The sequence below is a fragment of the Pogona vitticeps genome, chromosome 5 (assembly GCF_051106095.1).
Source record: "Pogona vitticeps strain Pit_001003342236 chromosome 5, PviZW2.1, whole genome shotgun sequence".
Classification (NCBI taxonomy): domain Eukaryota; kingdom Metazoa; phylum Chordata; class Lepidosauria; order Squamata; family Agamidae; genus Pogona; species Pogona vitticeps.
In genome coordinates this window covers 143,687,241-143,710,566 of record NC_135787.1, presented here as the reverse complement: position 1 = coordinate 143,710,566, position 23,326 = coordinate 143,687,241, and the positions used below count along the sequence as shown (strand labels likewise).

Below are 23,326 nucleotides of genomic sequence, written 5' to 3'. Positions count from 1 at the left end.
TCACTGTAGAGACATGTCACTTAAAATCTATGCAGGTATTCTAAAAGGTGCCTGAAAACCAAAGAAATACTACACACAGTTCAAAACATGGTCTCTCAATATGCTGCTTAATGTGGGATTTGGGTGGCCAGAACACTACAGAACATCTGTGGGAAATAATTTTTTAAACTTTAGCACAGCATCACTGTAGTGATATGTCACTTAAACATTATGAGAGAGAGAGAGAGAAATGTAGGCATTCCAACAGATGCCTGAAAACCAAAGATTTAAAATCTCATGTGTTGTTTCCTGAAGCAGTTGTAAGCCCCTACTTTATATCGGAGTAGTAATTTTCAAAGTGAACATGCACATCTATACAAAAAAACACATGGTTCTAAATCGATTTAAAATACACTAATGGGGTGGTATACAAATAAAATAATAAACAAACAAACAAACAAACAAACAAACAAACAAATAAATAAATAAATGCATTGGAGCTGAAATCAATACAAATCAGCAATGTAACCATGCCCTTAGAAAGGAATATCAGCTGGATGCAATATATTTGGTTGAGGCTGTGTGTCAAAGACCCCATTGCTTATATATAAACCTTATCAGGCATAAAAAACTTGAGGGAATCAGGTTCCTTCTTTTGATTCTGCTGCCTTCACATGCATGTTTGGTGATGACAGGAACCTTTTTGGTGGCTGCTCCCAGGTGGTTGAAATCCCATGGGAGACTAGGTTACCACAGTACTACATCTTGTCAGCCGGCCCTCCACTGGTAAGCAAAGGCCTGTCTGTTCAGCTAGGACTTGGTGATTGGCTCCTGAAAAAGTAGCTTTTACTGGGTGGTTCTGTCCTTTTTTAAAAAAAACTTTCTATTTTATGATGTGTTTTAAATTGTTCCAATTGTTTTAATTTCTCTGGTAGTTACGATAATACGATAACATGTTGAATTGCATTTTTAATCTGATAACTTACTGGGTAAGATTCTGTTGTGCAACAATGTGGATGCAACTCAACATCACACTTGTGGTAGCGACAATAGTGCTGAGGCAGACATGCTATCCCAAAAGCACTTCCCCCAGCACATTGTGCAATTTGGTGTGCTGGGGATGTGCAACTGATTGTTAAAACTAAATCGTGGAACTCCTTGTTGTGGGCTGTAATGCCTCCAGTGTTTTTAGTTGCCTTTGTTTTTAATATAGATTTTGACACGCACACCCGTCCAAGTTCCTGTGTCAGGAGGAAGATGGGATATATTTTTAAAAAATAAAATAAAATAAAATCATAGACCCATAGAATAATTGAGTTGGAAGGGGCCTATAAGGCCATCGAGTCCATCCTCCTGCTCAAATAAACTAAAAATAAAGGTTTTAAAGCCTGGACAACTCCTAAAAACATGTTTATTGTCATCTACGATTTGAATACTGGAAAGGAATGGGCAAAAGCAGAAGGTAAGAGGGTCAGAGAAAATATAATGCCCCAAATCCTGTTAGTTATGGCTGCTCATGTAAGATATTTGGTATAAATCCCAGCAGTGAATTATTGTAAATTGAAACATTAGCATCAGCATTTGCTTTGTGTGCCAGTGTAAATTAGCAAACTTGTATGCTAATTTCTTAACATGCCAATTTGCCTCTCAGATGTACCACAATTTGTGTTACCAAGGCATAAAACCTCAATAGAAGTCTGGAAGGTCCAAAGAAGAGTTAGAAACAGAAAACATATACAGTATCTAGATTGTTGGTCCAGAGCACAAGTGGGTATAGAAAAGATAAAATAGAGGGCTTTTACACAGAACAAGCGATATTCAATAAACTTCTGCTGGACTCAAATGATAAAGTAAAGAAAATGTATGGTTATTTGCTTGAAACTGAAATGAAAGATGAGATGGTAAAAGAATGTATGTTTAGGTGGGCACAAAATATAGGACATAATATTGATATTGATCAATGGTTGCAAATATGGAAAAATAACATAAAGCTCACAAAATTGGTAAATTTCAAGGAGAACATATATAAGATGTTTTATTGGTGGCATATGACTCCGGAAAAATTGCCAAAGATTTATACAGAGGTATCAAATGTTCTTTGGAAGTGTGAAGCACAAGAGGTCCATATGTGGTGGACTTGTAGAGTAGCAAAACAGTATTGGATAGCAGTACTTACTCTGTTACAAAAAATACTGCTTTGTAATGTTCCACTAACCCCAGAATTGTTTTTACGGAGCATTATACCAGATAATATAGATAAGACAAAGAACTACCTAGTTATATATATAGTCACTGCAGCCAGAATTCTTTATGTTAAGAAATGGAAGAAATTGGAGACACTGAAACAAGAGGAACTCATTGAGAAGATATGAGTAGCGGCAGAAATGGATATTCTATCAGAAGTGTTGAAGAATGTCCAATACAAAAGTCAACTGAACGATGGGATTTATTATATAAATGGCTTAAGTCACCAGATAGTGCCTGAATAACATAGAATTAAGCTAAAATGTAACTGTAATTTGAAACCTGGAGGGCAATCAAATTGTAGAAAGGAGAAAAGTTGACTTGATATCGCAACATGAACAAACAGATTGGATGACAGTACTGTACATTTTGTGTTTTCCTTCCCCCTCCTTTCCCCCCCATATCCCTCTCTATCTTTTGTACTCCTTACCTTATCCCCAGTTTTTAAAAATAAAAATAAAAATAAAAAAAAATAGAAATCTGGCCATTAATAGTCTACCAACGCTACACTGATGATTTTTCTTTTTCTGCAATTCCTTCCTCCCCTCCCACTTTGGCTGCTGGGAGTGGTATTTACAGCTTTAACACATATGCCATTTCTTCTCTATGAAGTTATCTACACTGTTGGCATGATGAAAAAACTGCCCATTGGAACCTCTCTGACATACAGTAAGTGACAAAACGTTGTGTTTCAGCTTATCACTCCAGCATAGAAATACTGGAGGTTTTTGCTATTGGATGTAATCAAGGTAACATGCATGGGACTGGTTTGTCCTTAGAAAGCAAAGTAAAAGCAGATGAAATGTATTTATAGCCTCATCAACCAATGAATGGATGAAAGGGAAAAATAAATTAATGGGGAAATGTCAGCAGGATGGAGGAGGGAATAACTGTGAAGTTCTTGTCCTGACCAACTATTTGGAGTTAATTCCAAAGACAGGGGCTTCTTGATTCACAGTAGCACCAAAAGTGGCACTTTAATTGCATTAATATTAGAAATAAAATAGAGGGAAAGCCCAGCTTAGTGTGAAGGAAAAATGTTTCTCTCTGTGTGGGGGTGTGTGTGGGGGTGGGGGTGGTTATCTTCATATCAGTGAAGATAAGTGTGATTGTGGCTTAGTTTGTGTAATTTTTTTAAAGTCAGCCTCGTATGATTTCACTCATGATACTAAATCCTTTCCTAGCTTCTCGCCTGCACTTGGCATGCATGTGTGAAAGACAGAAATCCAGTTTTAAGTATGCTCATGTCAAGTTCCTTCATCAATGAAGCTTATACAAGAAGGTGAGTTTACAATAGCATTTCAATCTTGTGGTAATTGTGTCACCTTGGAACAGATGTCTTCTATCTGAAAAGGATTTTTTTTCTCCTCCAACCGCTGCTTTTCCATAGTGCATTGAAGAAGAGGTTAACCATTGCCTGTCCAGTTGCTATCCCTGACTCACTTCCCTATGCTATAGAGAGGCTTATTAAAAACCTTCCACATAAGCTATGTAATATAGCTTATAATGTGTATGTGTACTTGATGATAAGATATATTTCAGAATTCTTGACATTTTTAAGCAATATGATTTGAGACAGTGTGCTTTTTTCCCAAACTGACATTGTTACACCTTCCTTACTCTGCTCACCTTGTAACAGACTTAGAAGTACTCTCATTGGTTGCTTGGAACAGATTACTTCCAAGCTTTTCTTTTCAGGTCACCTCATCCCCATTAATTAAATTTGCTCTTTTAAATAATCTTATCTGTTATACCTCCTGGTTTGGGCTGCCTAGGTGTCCGAGCTTCCTTTCCACTCCGTACTTCAATGCTCCACACACCCCTGTAAAAACCTTAAAAATCAGTTAAGCTTTTTCAGAATACTCAAACCTCAGGAAAAGTGTCCTCTCTGTATCTGTGGGACACAACATACTGTCAAACGTGGCACCTTCATGCCACTAGTACCCTGTTTCCCCCAAAATAAGATCTAACCTGAAAATACACCCTAGTATGATTTTTCAGCATGCTTGTAATATAAGCCCTACCCCCAAAATAAGCCCCAGTTAAGTGAGACCCCCCCTCCACTATTGTGAAGCAACCCGAAGATGAGGACATGACTATATTTGAATAAATGTAGATGGTTCTACGTAGAAAAAAAATCCCCTGGAGCAAAAATTAATATAATTATTTTTGGGGAAACACGGTAACCAATGTCTGCAGATATAGCTAAAGAATTAGAGATGTGCTCCCTACAATAAGTATTAATGTATACATCTGAATGTCAAGAACCATGTCCTCTGTGGGTAGCATCTCATCCTATCTGACCCAACTATAGATAGGCATGAACAATGGCCAAACAGGTGTTTCATGGTTTTGTGACCCGCCCCCTCTAGCAGGCCCCTGGGGGATGTAGGGTACGGAAATCGAGATGCTGCCTCTGAATGAGCACACGAGGGAGGGGATGAAATGCCAAACTACAAAACACCTGTTGGACTGTCAGCTGAACCAGCACAAACTGCTGAAATGGCTGTTTGTGCCCATCTCAAGAACTAACCCTTCATCTGAGAACAGGACACTGTCAGCATGCAGACCAACTCTTATAATACTATCTGGGAGAGGCAGATAGTTAGCTTTGGCGACACCAAATATATTTCCTGAAGTTGTTGCTGTGTTTCTGAAACTAGAAGAAGCCCCATCATATATCTTTTGACAGAACCGTAGTGCTTCTTGAAGGTTTTGTAGGACTAATATAAGACAGAAGCAGTAGGCTGTAAAAATGAATGAGACAAAGTGTCATCTATTTTCAAAAAAGTCACCATTCCTGGAAAATATTCCACCAGTGCAGATAATTTTCTAAAACATAGTGTGTACTGTCTTTCAAGGAGAACATACATTTTAAAGAGATTCAGATTTACCAAGTCCTGCAAACCTAGCTGAGAGGAAGGACCTCAACAACCAAAGTTAAACGATTTTGCTCACATTTTAGAAAAGTGCTAATATGACATAATAAGCTGTAACTTTAAGAAGGTTTGCAGCTGCCTATTATGCAAGTGCTGCCTTTGACTGTATTGCTCCTAACCCACTTGATTTATGTTGACAAAGAAGAATCACTTGAATAAGTGTAGTGACTTATAGCTCAAAGACTGAAAATTGAATAACCGTTATGAATTAGACTGACCATTTGCCATACATTTCACCATTGGAGAGCAGCCTGAGCACAATTCAACTTTCCTGCTATGGTAAAGGATCTTTATTAAATAGGAACAAATGTACTTTTACTTAAACTATGGTAGCTTTTTCTAAATTTGCATCCATACCTCCCTACTCCATAGCATGTGGAATGGAGGATTCAAGCCTTTGCATAGAGAGATGCCAGGTCTCAGGCTGCTGGTTAAAATCTGAGGGGATTGTTATGCTTCTTCAGATCATCCGTCAGTGAGATATCCTGGGGTGAGCATAATGTGAAAGAAGAAAGTTTGTGTATGTGGCAGCTTTAAAGCTTCGGCACCCATCCCCTTCTCAATTAGTACCAAGGCTCATTGGCACAACACAAAGTTGTCTGTATGTTTTTGTGCTTATAAAACATTGGCACAACAGATAACAGGAGTTGGGGGGGACTAGAGAGAAAGAGAGCAGGTGAGTGTATGTCCGACAATTTGGAGCCTCCAAAAAGTCTTATGAAGAGCTGCAAGATGACCAGCATTGACCTCAGCAGCTTATGAAGTGCAGGCAGGAGGGATAGCCTTGCCTATTAGTGGGAGGAAAGCAAGGAGGAAGACAGAGAGTTGGGCAAATAGTTTAAAAATGATTTTCCTGAGCCCAGAAAGCTCCGCAGAGATCACAAACACATGACTTTGTGTCTTAGCTTAGATTCAAACCATGAACCCCTGGTGCACAATGGCTACTTTATCATTTTAGCAACCCCACAGTTTTAACAGCATTGGGTTAATAAAATGTCTTCAGGATTTATAGCCAATTTGTGACTTAACAAGGGTGCACAGTATTAGAAGGATATATCGCATTGTTTACATAAAGGTTTTCATCTATTTTCAGCAACCATTTCAATAGAAATGTTTAGTTTTCAATAAATGCTACCATTATGTTATGTTGTATCTCCTTTCGCACAATAGCAGAGGTCATGAATAGAATAATGAGTGTTTGAGGTTTCTAGGATTGCTTTGATGTAAATTCTACTTGCCACTGGTATTCTCCACTTACCACACATCTCCCTTGAGGACAGCTTGCCTGCATAACGTATGAATTTGTTGTAAATCATAATACTTGGATTACATCATCCTCAGTATATCAGACAAAAAGAACAATATCACTTTTTTCCTATGTGAAATTTCCAGTTTGGTGGCATTTTTGGTTCATAATAAATTCCAGACAGCCTTTCATGGTATATCTAAAGTCAGTTGTAAAGTGATCCAAAGGGCTATAAAGAGTCCTGGAATTTTGTCGCTCTCTGCAAGGGGAAGCTTTTAAAACATTTAACTTTTCTTTGTTGAAATAGTGCACTGTTTTGAAACTAGCTTTATGAAAATATATTTAAAGACACAGATGTCTGAAGTGTTATTTATTTGCTAGAAAGTTAATTTAGATGCCAGCTGCATGAATGACTTAAAAATCAAATTATGCTTTTTCAAAGTCAGCCAAATATATATGTGTGTGTGTGAATACTGCATTTATTTTGCAAGAAGGCAGTTGGTGATGCACTTATACAAATGTTGGCATTCTTCTCATACATATACAGTTTTTTAAAAAAAACCTACAAGGATATATGGGATGCAGGGAAAGCAGATTATGTAAAACAACAACAATAAATACTTGCATTTTGCCTTTAAATGTTCAAAGGAATTTGTGTGTGCTCCTCACAACAATTAGTGTAGTTCCGGATGTCAATTTTCCTGTGCCTTTATGTAAGCAGAGTCTTTAAATGATTTATAGGAATCCTCCCATTTCTCTGTACTGCAGAATCTCATTCATAAGGTTCCCTAAAAAACATCTGCCTAGCATTGCGGGGAGGGGGGAACGGAGGAGGGGTTTCTTTAAGGGACAGGAGTAAGAATTTTGGAAACAAAGCATAATCAAGAGTTTTTGCAGAGAGAGGTAGGCAGATAGATAGTCAAGGTGTTCCCCCCCTTTCTCGTCCATAGAGGTCTATACAGATTGGTAATCTGAGGCTTCCTCCTTTCTTCTCTTCTAATGTCGCTTCCTGTTTCCTGCTTCTCCATTTTAGCTTCTTCATGCAGCTACAGATGAGCTGAAACAGGAGCCAGCTGTGGCAATGTTTAGAGATTCTTTTTTCCGCCTATACTAATTTTAAATGGATTTCTCGGATGATAAAAGATAAATTTCCTTTTTGTTTTATGGCTGGTTCCCATAGTCCTGCTTCATTAGTCACAAGCACTGCACTAGGACACCGCATTGTGCCAATAAATACTAAATAAACCTACATGTGCTCAAATTTGGATCCAGGTCTCTGTATTTCACTGTTGTGGTTGCTGTGAGTTTCCTGTCTGTGTGTCTGTGCAGTTTTAGATGACACTTCTGATTTTATTTTGTCCTATGTTCTGTCTTGTTTTTACACTTTTAAAAAGTGTATTTATTGTAAGCTGCCTTTCAAATCTCATGTTATCGTGTGCTATAGAAGTGCCATAGATAAACTTCTACCTGGAGGAATTGTAGGTGGCAGCGGAAGCAAGAGAAGGTGGATGATAGTGATGGGAGCAGCAGTCCTCTAGTGAGGGTGGCTGCCACTACAGTTCCCAGCAAGATACTCTCACAATGAACTGCAAGAATGTACCAGGCCATGCTTCCCAACCTTGCCCTCCCCAGATGTACTTGGACTAAAACATCCAGAAGGTTTCATCACTAGCTGTGCTGGCCAGGATTTCAACATCTGGGGACCCAAGGTTGGGAACAACTGTACTAGTCCATAAAGATTGCTTGGTGCTTACAAGTACTAAGGTCTCATCCAAACTGGGGAAAATTATTTGGGGGGGGGCTATGTTTGGCATTTTAAACTATTTTATCAATTTCTGTGATTATTTTAATTGCTTTGATTATTGTGATCTTGACCATTTTATTATTTTATCAGTCTTTGTTTTTAATCTCTTTGCAATTTATTTCTAATGGTTAGCCATCACAAGCTGTTAACCTGTTATAGCTATCTCAAGTACTATTTTTAGTGGAAATGTAGGGTATAAATGTGATAAATAAATTACAATATATACAATGTCTACTGTCCACCCATGTCTATGCTGGCTGAGGGATGCTGGGATTTTCAGTAGAAATATATGTGATCTTTTGAAAAGGTGTTGTCAAGTCAGAGAGTTTGATGCCTGAACATCTCCCTAAGAGCCTTACAGAACTTTATAGATCTCTAGGGGGAAAAAAACCCAGAAGCCTATCCCCTGAAAAGAGGTTAATTCCAGAATGAAGCTAGAGAATTATTTCCAATTGTATCAAAATTCATCTGGCTATCAAGGTATAAATCTTTTCATTGCTGCAGTAATTCCAGACAGTATCACCGTGTCTAATTTTATAAGCTTTATTCATCGACATTGTTTCTATGTTCCATATGTACAAAATACTTCCAAGTTGTTGAAAAAATCCAAATGTCTTACAGGCTGGGAAAAACTGTAGGCACAAGCCAGTCTGAATCTATGGAGAAAAATTCATGTTGCCCTTGTCTGTTCTGAGGTGCTGCTACAAGCAGTTCTGCTACATGGTCCTGCTCTTTGATGTCTGGTTCCCAATATCAGCTTTGTTGTAGCTGTGTGTGTGGAGTGTCATCCTCTTGCATGGCTCTGTGCCTCCCTGTATTTATAGTTCTGTTTACACTTCCCTAAACAACTAAATTTTCCTGGTGCAGTAAGTTACTGATCCTTATAAGCAGATTTTTTTTTTTCAGTGGAAATCTCTATTGTTTTCACTGGGGTGAAAATATGACTCTCATACCTTATGAGGCTGGCAAGCTGCCCCATAGCAAATAACAGCTATTATTTAGACTAAATGCATCCTTGCACTTGAAGGAATAGTACTACAGGTATTTTCCTGGGTAGGTAAAATACTATGGGTGCAAAGTGCTGGTAGGCCAAGATGGTCAGGTACTACTTCACTCTATATGCACTTTATGACTCTACTAGGCTTCTCTGTCTCTCTATTTCTTGTCATTTGTTTACACATTCATCTGTCAGTCATGAAAGAGATTTTTGCAAGGCAATCTTGTTCATTGACCTTGGTTCCAGACTTGGCTGGAGAGCTGGCTGATTATTTCACAATGGCTTTAGTAAGTTTCTGTTCCAACCTCATTTTAAAGCACAATGTACACTTTCAGGATTAATTTTTTTTCACCCTCTTAATTTTTTAGCACTCTATACACACAGATTTTTGCACCTTGACACATTATTCTGAACAACCCTGTTTGAGATTCAACCTTAAAAGGGTCTAGTACAGCTGGTCAGAAAGTAATACATTCTCAGCAGCTGGATGCAGTATACAGATTACTCAATGTATGGCCCTGTAATATTATTGAAAACGTAGCATTGGGTCTATCATCATCACTTCTGTCAAGATGGATGCTTACAATTATTTTCCAACCTTACAGAATCAAAGTGAGGGAAAATTAGTCTATGCTTTGGGGCCTTGGAAACTAGGTTTCCTCTCACAGTTATTTCATCCACAATAGAAATGAAGTTAAGAGAATCCCAATGGTCAGAATTCTATCAGTGTTTTCATACTTTCCCATGACTGATTGCAGCTAATTGACAAGATGCCATGCCATGTCTCAACTGTGTGATTGTGCCAATGAGATATTGCCCTCCACCCCTTTGATTAGTTACAATTAGTCATGTCTAGTTATGCAAACCTTGTGCAAACACCAATAGAGTCCTGGCCACTTTATTTTCAAATATTGTTTTCATTCACTGTGACAAAAACAGAATAACATTTCATATTATTGTAGGATTTTTTTTGCTCTGTGATCTTCCATCTTCTACTTGCTGGTAAACGTGTCTAGGATGTTGTTAAATCAAATGAATAATATTATTAGTGGTTAAAGCTGGTATGATCTTTCAGGGTTTGCTTGCAGCACCTAAAATCTAACTACTGTACTTTGGAATTCCAGTTTCACAATTTTTTCTTGGCTTGTAAGGACTCCTGATCAAACTCTCCTCCTCTGGTAATTTGTTTTAATAAAGTGCCATTGTGATGTCGTGCGAAGTGCTTACTAGAAAACATTCTTAATTACCAATGAATTTTCAGGAAAAAATCCACCTGAACAAAGGCACAGTTGTGAGATTAGATTTCAAAGTGGAAGACAGATAGCTTTTAAAATAATTCAGCGTAACACATGGTAATTGAAATGGATCTGATAAGATTACATTTCTTCTTTCTTACCAATATATTGAAACAAAGGTTTGAGTAAAATACTATCTTGCCCAACTTAAAATTCCATATACAGCAATTATATATACATTATTTTAGAATGTGGTAGTTTGTTTCTCCTCATTTGTAACAGTGCACATACTTACTTACTTCTAATATTTAAGAAAACATTTAAAGAAATCTAGAAGTTGCTACTGCCCTCTTCCAGTGACAGACCATGGGGAACCTATTGGTACTAGTTGCTGATACTCCAAGGTTATAATCCTCAAATGGATTTAATCCAATGTGTGCACTGAGTTCAGTTGTGACTGTTCTGAACAAACTAATTTTAAGAATTATTCCTATGTTGTTTCATATTTTTGTCTGAATACACATTAATATGTAAAACAAAAGTGATCAAAATGCCTAGACAAATTGTACTGCATTCTTCTACTACCCTAGTGTGATTGCATTGCATTTTCTTACATATTCTGCTTGAAATGGATTTTTGAAAGCCCTTCACAGTGACCAGTCAATTAACTATTTTCATTTTGGAGATTTTCCGTGCAATTCCAAGGTCTATTAAGAAGTCTGCTGTCAAGTAAGCCTTTGAAATTATTTATTTTTTTAGGATAATAAAGTACAGAAACACGATACTTTTAATGGAAAACTTTACATGTGGCAAATGCTTAAAGCCTCTATGAATGGGTTTTATATGTCAAGCTTGTTATGTTACAAAGTATGTGCACAATCCAGTGAATGAAAACTTCAGCGATGAAGTTTTAATGATCAGGTCAGGATTTATAATATAGATTTTTTTTTGGTCGATGTTTTCGTAAAATCCCACTGGCTAGAGTATTTGAGAACATTGTCAGAGTTTCTTCTCAGTTGTCTCACTGCCCCTTTGGCTACTTAAGAAATATATCCCAAGTTCCAGCAATTTGAAATGTAATTTGGGAAACATCGAGCAATGGGCTTTTCAGACTCATCTGGGTTCCCCGCTATGGAAAAGAGGGTGCTACACTAGGTAGGGATTTGGTCTGATTCAGAATAACTGTCTCGTCCCATTGAGTAAGAAAATAAGGCTGGGGCACTAGATTGTGCTGGCTGGGAGTTATGGGAGTTGTAGTCCAAAAGCATTGGGAGGACTACAGTTCCTTGGCCCTCCTCAAGGAGTTGGGGATAATTTGATTAACATTTCAGACCATGTACATTCTTTTCTCAGTGCTGTCAGGCCTCTCTCCAACAAAATATATATATACTCATCACTTTGAATCTTTGCTGTCCAGTTATATATGCACAATACAGAATGATTTGTGCATTTGGCACAGCGATTGATGGCCTTTACTAATTTAAGACAAGAGGCTGTCAGGGTTGCATATCCCTGAAGTGTATATAGAACTTTTGAGCATATCCATAATTTAGAGCTTTGAGAACTGGAAGAGTAAAGCTGCACATGGGAAGCTGATGTAGGCTGCTCCTTAATTTTTTGAGCATAAGGAAAATGTAGTGCTCAAGGTCGTTTTTTACAGGTCAAGGATAATTACTAAAATGACTAGAGACAACTCTGAAGTTGTTAATGGAAAGCAGAAAGAATATTGTGAATGTTTCCTGTGTTCCGTGGAAAATTAAAATTTACTACATGTCTTTCTTGAATATATTATCTTTGGAACTCAAGAGATACAAACATAAAGTTATGTGTTTGCTAAGAAAAAATATTGGCTTCATATCAATTATGTTTGTGTTACACCTATTTTCTAAGGGAAAAATGGCTTCATTTAAGCCTACCCAACCCAGTAATTGCTTGAGGAAGTTATTATAAACATAGTACTTGAGAGTAAATTCTATTAATTTCAACAAACATGTATATGTTGTTGCATATTTTTAATGTATCAGCCATGTCCGTTGAACCAAGACGGACTTACCGGTAACTGTGGTTCTTCAAGTTGTCATCTGTGGATTCACACATAGGGGTCTCCTCTGCCTGCATAGGCAATCTCAGGATCATTATAATGCTTAAACCTCTCCCTTCAGCTAGCATACGAACTCCCTCCAACAGTCCCTCCTCAGGTCCCTCCATCTGACATAATGTGACAAACTGAAGGAAGGTTGGGTGGTTTGTCTGAAGTCACAGATGACCACTTGAAAACCCCCAGTTACAGGGAAATAACTTGTCCTTTTTTGTGGTCTCTGTGACTCACACATATGAATGACTCCCAAGCTAACTTACTGGCTGATGGGATGTCACATCGGTATAGAAGCCACCACTGCACAGGCAAATTATGCATCCAATTTGGCTCCCACAGCCAACCTATAATATTTCACAAAAGGCACAGTCTGGGACCAGGTTGCAACCTTGTAAATTTCCTATAACTGGGATCCTTTCAAAACAATCTGTAGAAGCTGCTCTACCATGGGTCAAATATCCATTTAAAATATTATGTAAATGACATTTAGCTAATTTGTATGAAAATAGGACAGTTTCAACACCCATTTAGACAGCCTCTGCAATGACAATTGTTCATCTTTTCTATTTCCTTGATAACAATGGAAAAAAAAGTTTATTAATCTTCCTGAAATAACTTCTGTTAACATAAAAGACAAGGGCGTGTGTGAATTTTCCAAGGGAGACACATGAGTTGAAAAGAACAAAGGTAGCACTAATGATTGGTTCATACGAAAACTTGAAACCACCTTGGGTAGAAAAGAAATGTCTGTAAACAAGGTGACCTTATCTCTAAGAAATTGCAGGTACGGTTTTTCACATTTCAGTGCAGCTAACTCACAAATCTGCCTAGTGGAAGCTATGGGTACCAGAAAAGTAGTATTGTAAGTGAGGATCCTCAAATGATCCAAAGCCATGGGTTCAAATGATGGTTTTGTCAACTGGGTCAAAACCACTGACAACGTGGTATTGATGATTTTCTATCTACATAAATATTATTCAAACTGTTATTCAAACTTTTAACCATTGAACTTTGAAAAGGTTTTGATGAACTCTATAGACTCCTTTGGTAGGTCAGATACAATAGCAGACAAATGAACCTTGACAGAGGATGTGAAAGATCTTTCTCTTTAAGTCTTAATAAATTTATTTATTTATTTATTTGTTTATTTATTTATTTATTTATTTATTTATTTATTTATTTATTTATTTATCTATTTATTTCATATCCCGCCTATCTAGCCCCACAGGACCACTCTAGGCGGCTTACAAAAAGCATAGCACACAGTGGAGTCACTGGTAAGTATAGTTCACTAATAGATACTGTATTGCACATTTCTTAAACTTCCTCCATTTATAATAAGAGCACTTTCTAGTATATTTCTTTCTGGACTCCCTAAAAACACATGCTGACATGGGAGAATTTTCCATGCTGTCAATTTTAACATCTCCATGCTTGGCTGACAAACCTGCACCTTGTGGCATATCAGAATATCTGAGGTGGTGGGCAGTTGCAAACTGTCCATAAGCATTCAAAGCAAGGTTGTGAAACATGGTTGTCTTGGCCATCAACAAGTTGGTAGAATGGCTCTCTAATTTGATTTTTACAATTGTCTAATGAATCAGTAGGAAGGGAAGGGATCAAGAACATCAGGACACCCAGTCAGTTCTGTGCAAATGCATCCCCCGTGGACTCGTGTACCTTGCCTCCCCAAGGACAGTACATTTCACATTTTTGTTGTTGTTCTTGGGTAGCAAAAAGGTATGTTTGGGGCAAGCCCCATTTCAGTGTTATGAGTCTGTAGACTTTGTCCATCAGCTCCCATCCGTGACTCCAAATCTGATTTCTGCTTAAAGCATCTGCAATGTGCTTGTCCTTACCAAAAATATGTATTGAAATAAGATTTTATGTGTCTCTCAATACATCATTTCCATAGGTAGACGGTTAGTAGTAAAAGAGCCACAGAATGGGTTTCTCCCTGTTTATTTATGCAATACGTTGTGGTGGCTTTGTCTCTTATGATCTGTACCACTTTTCCCACCACAATGGGTTCAAAAGCTCTTAAAGCTTTGATGACTGCTAACATTTCTGCAAGTTGATTTATATGCCATTTCCTCTCGAGAAGACCAAACTGCATTTATCTGCTTTCCTTGGCAGTGAAATTCCCCAGTCTGTTAAACTGGGCTGCTAGCAATGGTTTCGGAGACTTGAAGGGCATGCCACCATCTCAGTTGAAGTGCCAATTCGTTCACTCAAAGCTTTTTTTGTGCATCGTCATTCACACTGTTGCAAAGGACTAGGAAACACAATTACAGAGAGAGCATTTTGTGCCTTGCATGTGCTACCAATGCAATAGGAGATGCCATGAAGTCCAACAATATTTTTGCTGAGTGTCCTGTTCAGTTGCAATTTTGAAGAGAAATTATTTTGTTCACACTCTCTTGAAGAAAATAAGATCTTCCTTTGTTTGAGTATAGAATGGCACCTATGTGTTGAATTGTCTTTGTACGTTGTAGGTTTTACTTTTTAAAATGTATTTTCAGTCCGAGATCTGTCAGCAGTTATAAAGTGATGTCAACATTGTTTTGCAGTTTTTCCTTAAAGTTTGCTACAATTAAGCAGTCATCTATATAAGGGCAAATGTTTATTTCTCTTATTCTGAAATATGCTGCAACAGGGGCAATGCACTTGATAAAAACTCCAGATGCTATTAGGCTAAAAGGGAACACCCAAATTCAAAAATCCAACAAAGTGGAGAAAATGATAATAGTTCAGTACCAACATTCCTTCTCAGTACCGCTCCTGGATTCATCTGGTAGGCCTGAAGATCTCAACCAGGCATACCTGCATAGCACAACAGCTGGAAACATTTTCTTTGAAGCACAGTCCACGTGTCTTGCAGGGTGGAATTGTTGGTTGGTGAGCATGAGAGCCTCTTGTTGGAATGCCGCAGTTAGTTTACATTTATCTCCTAGCAAACTTTGTATGAGAAGTTGCATTTTATGCCAAATAAAATGATGGCAGGCTTTTAAAAATACCCAGTGAAGTGGCCATACAGATCTCTGAAGGTAGATTATTCCATAACCGAGGAGTGACCGGTTTCTTGTTTTTTCCCTTCCAGTCCTCTCTTGGTGTTAGGCTCCTCAGTTGCACCTCTTGACTAGATTGAGTGATATGGGTAGATTTTGGTGGGAGATGGTGTTCCGTCAGATAGCGAGGTCCTAAACCGTTTAGGGCTTTGTATATGATCATTAAAACTTTGCAATCAACGCGGAAGCACACTGGCAGCCTATGCAATGCGGCCAGAGTGGGAGAGATAGGATGGTGTTTTCTCACCCCACTAAGAAGTCTGGCCGCCGCATTCTGCACCATTTGAAGCTTCCGCATCAGTCTCAAAGGTAGCCCCACATAGAGCGCATTACAGTGGTCTAACCTCGAGATTTCAAGTGCATGCACTAAAATGGTGAGCACCCCAACATCAAGATGGGAACGCAGCTGGGCAATCCGCCAAAGGTGGAAATAGGCAGATTGGACCACTGACGCTACCTGGGTTTCCATGGTGAGCGCCGGGTCCAGATGGATCCCCAAGCAACAAACCTCACTCTTCGCTGTGAGAGTCACCCCCTCCATGAGAGGGAGTTTTCCAAACCGCTAATGGAGGGGCCACCCATCCTCAGTACTTCCTTCTTGTCCAGGTTCAGCCTCAGCCCAATTTTCTGCATCCATTGCAGAACAGTCTCCAAGCAGCGCTGAAGGGACAGAACGGCCTCCACTGTAGTTGGTGTAAAGGAAATGTAGAGCTGTGTGTCATAAGCATACTGATGTCACGATATCCCACAACCCCGATGACCCCTCCCAGCAGCCTCATATAGATATTAAACAGCATTGGGGAGATTATCAAGCCCTGCAGGATCCCACAATTGAGGCTCCAGGGGGCCAAGACCCTCTCCCGAAGCTGTACTCTCTGAGTATGGTCCACCAAGAAGGATTGGAGCCAAGCAAATGCCAGGCCACCAATTCCCCAACTCGGAGAGCCTCCTCAGGAGGATACCATGGTTGATGGTATCAAAGGTGGCTGATATCGAGGAGGACCAATAGGGATGTTTTTCCCTTTTTGGCCTCCCTCAAGAGGTCATCATAAAGGGCGACCAATGGCATTTCTGTACCATGGCACAGCCTGAATCCCGACTGAAATGGATCTAGGGCATTTGTTTCATCCAAGTGCACCTGAAGCTGGTTGGCCATCACCCTCTCCACCACTTTGCTAATGAAAGAAACATTGGCGACGGGCCTGTAATTGCAAATATCGTCTGCCGCCAAATTTAGTTTCTTTCTTATGGGCCTAATGAGTGTCTCCTTGAGGGCAAGGGGAACCCTGCCCTCAAGGAATGATCCATTAATTATTGCCTTTGCCCATTCTGTTGTTATAGGCCTGGCTGCTTTGATTAGCCAGGCCGGGCAAGGGTCAAGGGATGAGGTGGTGGCCCAATAGCAATCAAGTGCCTTGTCCATAATTTCTGGTGTCACCGGCTGAAAACAATCAATTGTCACCGGGCAAGGCGGAGCACTGGATGTCTCTGCTCGACTCACTGTGTCGAAAAAAGGAGAAAGTTCCTGGTGGGTGGCCTCCACTTTAGATTTTAAAAATGCTGCAGATTGGTCTGGTGAGATACTAGGGGGAGGCCCATCACCTAGACCAATTCTGGATAAGTCGCGGACTATGCGGAAAAGCTCCGCCTGCTGATTGGAAACTTCGCTTATCCGGTCAGCAAGGTAAAGGTTAGTCACGACCCTGACAGCTGCTCAATTCTGAACTGTTGGGTTTCTTCTCCACATGCACTCTAGCCTTCTCCTAGTTTGCTTCATCGCTCTCAGGTCCTGGTTGAACCAGGACACAGGCCGAACTCTGCACTGGAGAGGGCGTTTAGGAGCTATTGTGTCTACAGCCCTGGTGGCGGTGGTAAACCATCCATCGACCAGAGCCTCGACAGGAGCACCTATCCCTCTCATGGCATCCTGGAATCCTATGGGATCCAGTAGCCTTTGAGGGTGGACCATTAGAATAGGTCTTTGCTCCCTGCAGGGAGGGAGCGCCATTGCAAGGTTACATTTTATTAGGTGGCGATCTGCCCATGACAATGGTACCGACACAAGGTTAGTCACCATCAGACCATGCTCGCTCCAACTGGTGAAAAAAAAAACAGGTCTAGCATATGACCACCCACGTGTGTGGGGCCATGTTGGGACATGTTCAGGAAACCCATGGTTTCCAAGAACTGAAGGGCTGGATCAGAAGTCTCCACCTCCGCGTGGATGTTGAAGTCCCCCAAGACCAAAAGCCTTGGGGACTCCAACAATGCTGCAAAGACAAAGTCCCCCAGCTCTGGTAAGGAAATGGCTGGGTCGCGGGGAGTGCAGTAACCCAGCAAGATCCCAATACTATCCCTTGTATAGCTTTATTCTCTTTTATGTTAGTGCTAAGGATGGCGGCTTTTGCCAGAATTGGTTGTTGTATGTTTTTCAGGCTGTTTGACCATGTTCTGCAAGTTTTTTTCCTAATGTTTCACCAGTATCTTTGGCCAGCATCTTCAGCAGACAGGAGTTATATCTCTGTGTTCTGGTGTAGTGTGTGGGATAGTTGAGTATTTATAGCTGTGGGATCAGCTTTTTGTTTTTTTAAAGAGATTGGGTGATTATGGTGATCAGGGTGTTTTTTTATTATGGGTATATTGTTGTGATAAGGGGGAGAGATGATCTGTAACTGTGATTGGTGGGTGTTGTTAGCTAGTCTTTTGTGTGCAGTGATCACAGGTCCTTGTGTTTGGGTAAAGTTTGTTGACCTTTTGCAGGCTGTATTTTTCAGTGCTGGGAGCGCCAGTCTTTGTTGATTTTTAGACTTTCTTCTCTTTTGTTGAGGCTGTGTTGGTGTTTGTGGATTTCAGTGGCTTTCCTGCGTAGTCTAACATAATGATTGCTGATCCAGTACTTCTCTGTTTTGAAGTAGATGTCCAGCTTGTTTCAGGGCATGTTCAGCTACTGCCGATTTTTCCAGTGGTTTTAGTCAGCAGTCTCTTTCATGTTCTTTGATTCTGGTGTGAATGCTGTGTTTTGTGGTCCCAATATATACCTGGCCACAACTGCAAGGTACCTGGTATACTCCTGCAGTGGTGAGGGGGTCCCTTTTGTCCTTTGCTGACCATAACATTTGTTGTGTTTTTGTGGTGGGCCTGAATACTGTTTGTAGGTTGTGTTTTTTCAACAGTTTGAGCCTTGACTATCTGTTTTTAAGGGTGACTTTCGTAAAATGTTGACTAATTTTACAATTCTGGGTCTCGTGACCTCACCCGCTTAGAGGCACTTCTTGTGTCTCTCTGTTAGTGGTCCAGACAGACATTTGCCACCACAAGACATACAATGTTTAAATGAGACATTAGAAGCCATAAACAATGACAGACAATGGTTATTAATTTTATTTTATTTTAGATTGCAAAGAATAGGAAAAAATTAATTAAACAAAGGGAGGATAAGCAGGTAAGTAAAATAAAATAGGAAAAAGTCTGTGGTGAATAAAGCTTTGAATGTTCCCCAGATGATGTGTGAATGACAGAAAGAACTGAGGAGTGACTGTTGGGTGGAGCCAGGATATAGCTGAAGGGAGGGATTTAAAGCTCTAGAATGTTCCCAAGATCATCTGTCAAAGTGCGGAGAAGACACATATGTATGAATCACAGAGACCACGAAGAAAAAAAACTTGTATACATTTTTTTACAAACTTGGTCTATTAGGACCAAACTTTATTGCTTATTTCTTGGAGCTGTGACAGAACACGAGGAATCAAGTAACATTAGGATTACAGAGGCTATTATGTTTATTGTGCTGAACATACGGGAATAATCCATTAAAGGAACATGTTCAATAAGCAAGCAATTCAAAGTACAATCATAGACAGCAACTCTATATGAATAACAAAGCAAAGAGCTAGGAGGCAGGCAAGTAAAATAGGAAGAAGTAAATGGTAGTTATACATCTTGATACTTTTCTTCTGCAAGCATACCTATCTTGCAGAAATGGCAGAAAAGTTAATGTCCAGTCTTATTTAGCAGTGACAGTGACAGCAAAGAACAGTCCTATAAAATTTATCTCCCACAAAAATAAACTATATATATAAAAAATTTTATGATGTTCTTTCTGTTTCAGTGGCCACAAGCCTTTTTAGCCTGAAAAATGAGGTATAGAAGACTCTGAGAGGTAGTAATGTGTTTTGATTGTTCTACAATAAACAGAAAATACAAGATTTATAATTTGATCAGAGTTACGAGTCCTTGGAGTTTTATGTCTGACTCACGTGGATCAATATTGGTTTCATCTCAAGCTCTTAAACTGATTCAGCAGCTCCAGTAACAGAGCATACAAATGTATAAACATGGAGTTCCATGCAGGAAAGGGTGTCCTAATGACTTAGGGAATATTCCAACATACAGAGTAAGGAATTCTCATTGTATTTATAACACTCACTAAAAATGACGAGAATGACATACCACCCCTTCCGGAATGGAACTTGCATGCACACCTGAAACTTGGGAGCATGGCATTTGCATCTTCAAACCCTGCGGCATAGTTAATATGGAAGTTCAGAGTCCTGACAAGTGTCCCTATTAGTCAGCTAGGTATTTTCATTCAACAATAATGCTTTGTGCTTAATACAATGCTGCAAGTGGAAGGCTCTGCATCCTGCTTGGAAGATGGGGTGGGATTCAAGCTGCTGCCTCTGGAAGGGTGAGCTGGAAAAGAGAGGTTACCTACCTGTAACCATAGTTCTTCTAGTGGTCCTCTGTGAATGTGCAGAACAACCCAATTGTGCACATTCACAGAAACCACGAAGAAGAACCCTCCTGTGCACCCTGCTTTGGATTACTGGTAATGGCTTCCATGAACATAACTAAAGTCCATAAGCAGCTGTTGTGAAATAGGATGCCTAAGATGTACTTTCTTTTTAGCAATTCACAATGATAGTCTCATTATTCAAGGAGATGCTTGTTTCTTAGTATTCTCTGTTGTGAAGCAGCCAGTAAGTAGTTTTCCTTAGTTGCATTTGGCTAAGTACTAAAATTCATACTGAGGAAAAGCTTTCCTGAGAAACTACCCCTGGCCCAAACAGGAAAACAATGTTAACAAGTACACATATTGTCTGCATGTGAGACAGAGAGAAAGAAAAAGAGAAGGAAGGGTGGAGTAGATAGAGTATTAAACAAACTCTACATAAGAAGCATTTAAAATAAATCTGGTTGACACATATTACTAAAAAAATCACATTTGTGAAAAATATATGAAAATACTTGACAAGTATTCTCACACAATCTATTAGTTTTTTTAAACACACAAAAATATTTGTGATTGCATTATGCAAAGAGCTGAGCTTGTTGCTTTCCACCTACAACGATTCAAGTTTCTTTGAAGGGTTGTTTTTAATATGAAAGTAATTAATATATGTTAATTCCCCACAAAGTTCTTTTACAAAAATATTCTGATAAGGGATTTTGTTGTTGTTGCAGTCCTAAATGTTTCAATCTTCTCAAAAACTAATGCTGAAAGAAACAACAAGTTCATTCCATTTATAGTCTAGAGGTAGGTCTTTGTCAATCAACTAGTCCATTTTTTTTAAATTTGAGGTACAAACTTGGACAGTAATATTTAAACATTGCAGTTAGTTATTTTTATGTCATGTAGTGTCACTGGTGAAAATTATCCCTACAAACTTTATGAGTAATTCGGTAAAAAAATATATTCAAGTTAATGGTACATTACATAGAAATTTAGCAGAGAAAAGGCATAGTACTTTTTTTTTTAAAAAAGGAAAAATACATAGTTATCGCTGTAAAATATTAAAGATCTTATGTCCTTAACTGCAAGTAGGTGACAAAAATAGAATGAAGGGAAAATGCAGAAATGCATAATTACCTCTTCAAGAACAATTTCCTGCATTGTATGATCATAGCAGCAAGTGTTTATATGACTTGTTGAGTTTAAAATGTCAAAATATCAGAGGTAGTATTGAAAAGTGGGGTAATATTGCATTTGTTGCTAAAAGTGCTGCTTTGAGTGAAAAAAGATGGGGGCACATGACTGTGATATAGCTGCCCAGCAAACCACCCTATGTCAATGTATATTGCTTAAACATGATAACAAGATCACTTGAGGTACATGGTATTGGCTCTTGCACTGAGATGTGAGTAAAGTAAAAAAAGATCCATTTGCCTAGAAACAATGAAATGTACTGACAGTACTAGGTTAAGTTCACTGAGACTTTGAATCTTTTCCCTTGGTGCCATTATGATCTGGAGTATTATTCCAAGTTCACAGAAGAACTGAAACTTTAAGATGTTAAATCTCTGTCTTGAGAGAGGGTCATCTTAGTAATTTCTAAGCAATATGAGGCTCTCCAGAAAGCAAATTCTACCTGAGTGGATATGAGTGTGTTCCCAGAGAGGAGTCCAGTTGAGTTCTGTTTAGTTATACTTCTGCAGATATATGTGTATTACTAAATATACAATGTATCTTTGTCACTTCCCTTTTTTTTTGCAAAGTACCTTTTTCTTGTGGTTTCTGTTTCCTATACATCAGCTGAATTAAACAAAGAAAAACCAGCCTTCAATGTATTTTGAAAGAAAATATTTAAAAAAATCAAGCATAGATCTAGAACAAGGCTATAAAAAGAGTAGTATCTAATCCTTATCTTTGGTGTTCTAAACAGGGAGTTTACTAAGTGAGGGAGTGGGTGATCAGAGGTGTTGTAAGGGCTAGTGTCAAACACCGCCTTCCTATTTGAATGCCCATTATAATCAATATTTTACAAAATTATTATTTATACGCAGTGCATGAATGACTTAAGACCTGGTTCAGATATTTACTGACCCATTCACCCTTACTTAGCAGCTCAAACAAACTATTAGTAGGTTAAAGAAAAATAAGAGAAACAGTAATTAAATGTTGCATCATTAATCCGTGTCCCCCTGTGTTACAGCAGTTTCACTAAACCTGGGACAGTGAAGGGATTACAACAATGGTGATTAATAAGTCCTTTTTAAGGTTATGTGGTTTCCCTCCCCCCCTCCAGGCCAAAGTAGAAGGATTGCGGCAACAGAAGTAAGTGGTCAAGGCAGTGTCTTCTCCCTTCAAAAGACCCAACTGCTGATGAGGTAGAAATTGCGAGGTGTGGTTTTCTAATCATCTTCTGCAGATTCTTGTGAGGACGTTTCTCCAGTCTGTTCCTGGAATGTGAACCAAAAGGATGAATTAATAATACAATGATGAGGTTCAAAGCAAACTACTGAACAAGTCAAGATATGAATTGATCTTTTGCCCATGCGTTAACTGCTTCCCTACACTCCTCCCTTTATTGGAATGAACAAACAAACCATAAAATCTCTAACTGATGTAGGTTCTCAATTGTTCAGGAAACCATGATCATCACTTTTGGAACAAGCTAGGATATTAAATTAATCTCAAACAGTGATTTTAAAATCCTGCCTGTTCTGAAACTTCTAAGCTGCATTTTCCTCTTTTATGCAAAATAGAAATGATAGTTAGCCACAGCTGTCCTAATATGATTACCCCTATGATGAAGGTAGGAGCAAAGGGACAGTGCATAAGCAAAAGCTCATTATTATTTTGGTTTGCTGAGTTTGTTTGCATTCCTTTTTAATTATTTATCATTCACAAGAGCTACCAGCAGAGAATTAGGAGCACACAGGTACACTTCATATTCCATTGCAACAGTTATGTCAGTCATCAGATATACTACTGCAATT

At 38.9% G+C, this 23,326-nt stretch overlaps 1 protein-coding gene across 2 annotated transcripts in view; it reads right to left on the bottom strand.

The window, feature by feature from the left end:
• Positions 1 to 396: 396 nt before the first annotated feature.
• Positions 397 to 23,326, bottom strand: part of HMGA2 (high mobility group AT-hook 2) — a 188,732-nt gene continuing 165,802 nt past the window's right edge. Inside the window, exon 5 of one of the 2 annotated variants that reach the window (XM_073000410.2) lies at positions 397 to 22,786. In XM_073000410.2, coding sequence (XP_072856511.1) covers positions 22,739 to 22,786 — 48 coding nt within the window. In that variant the 3' untranslated portion in view covers positions 397 to 22,738. The remainder of the gene's footprint in view (positions 22,787 to 23,326) is intronic. The other variant, XM_073000409.2, reaches the window with a different exon arrangement.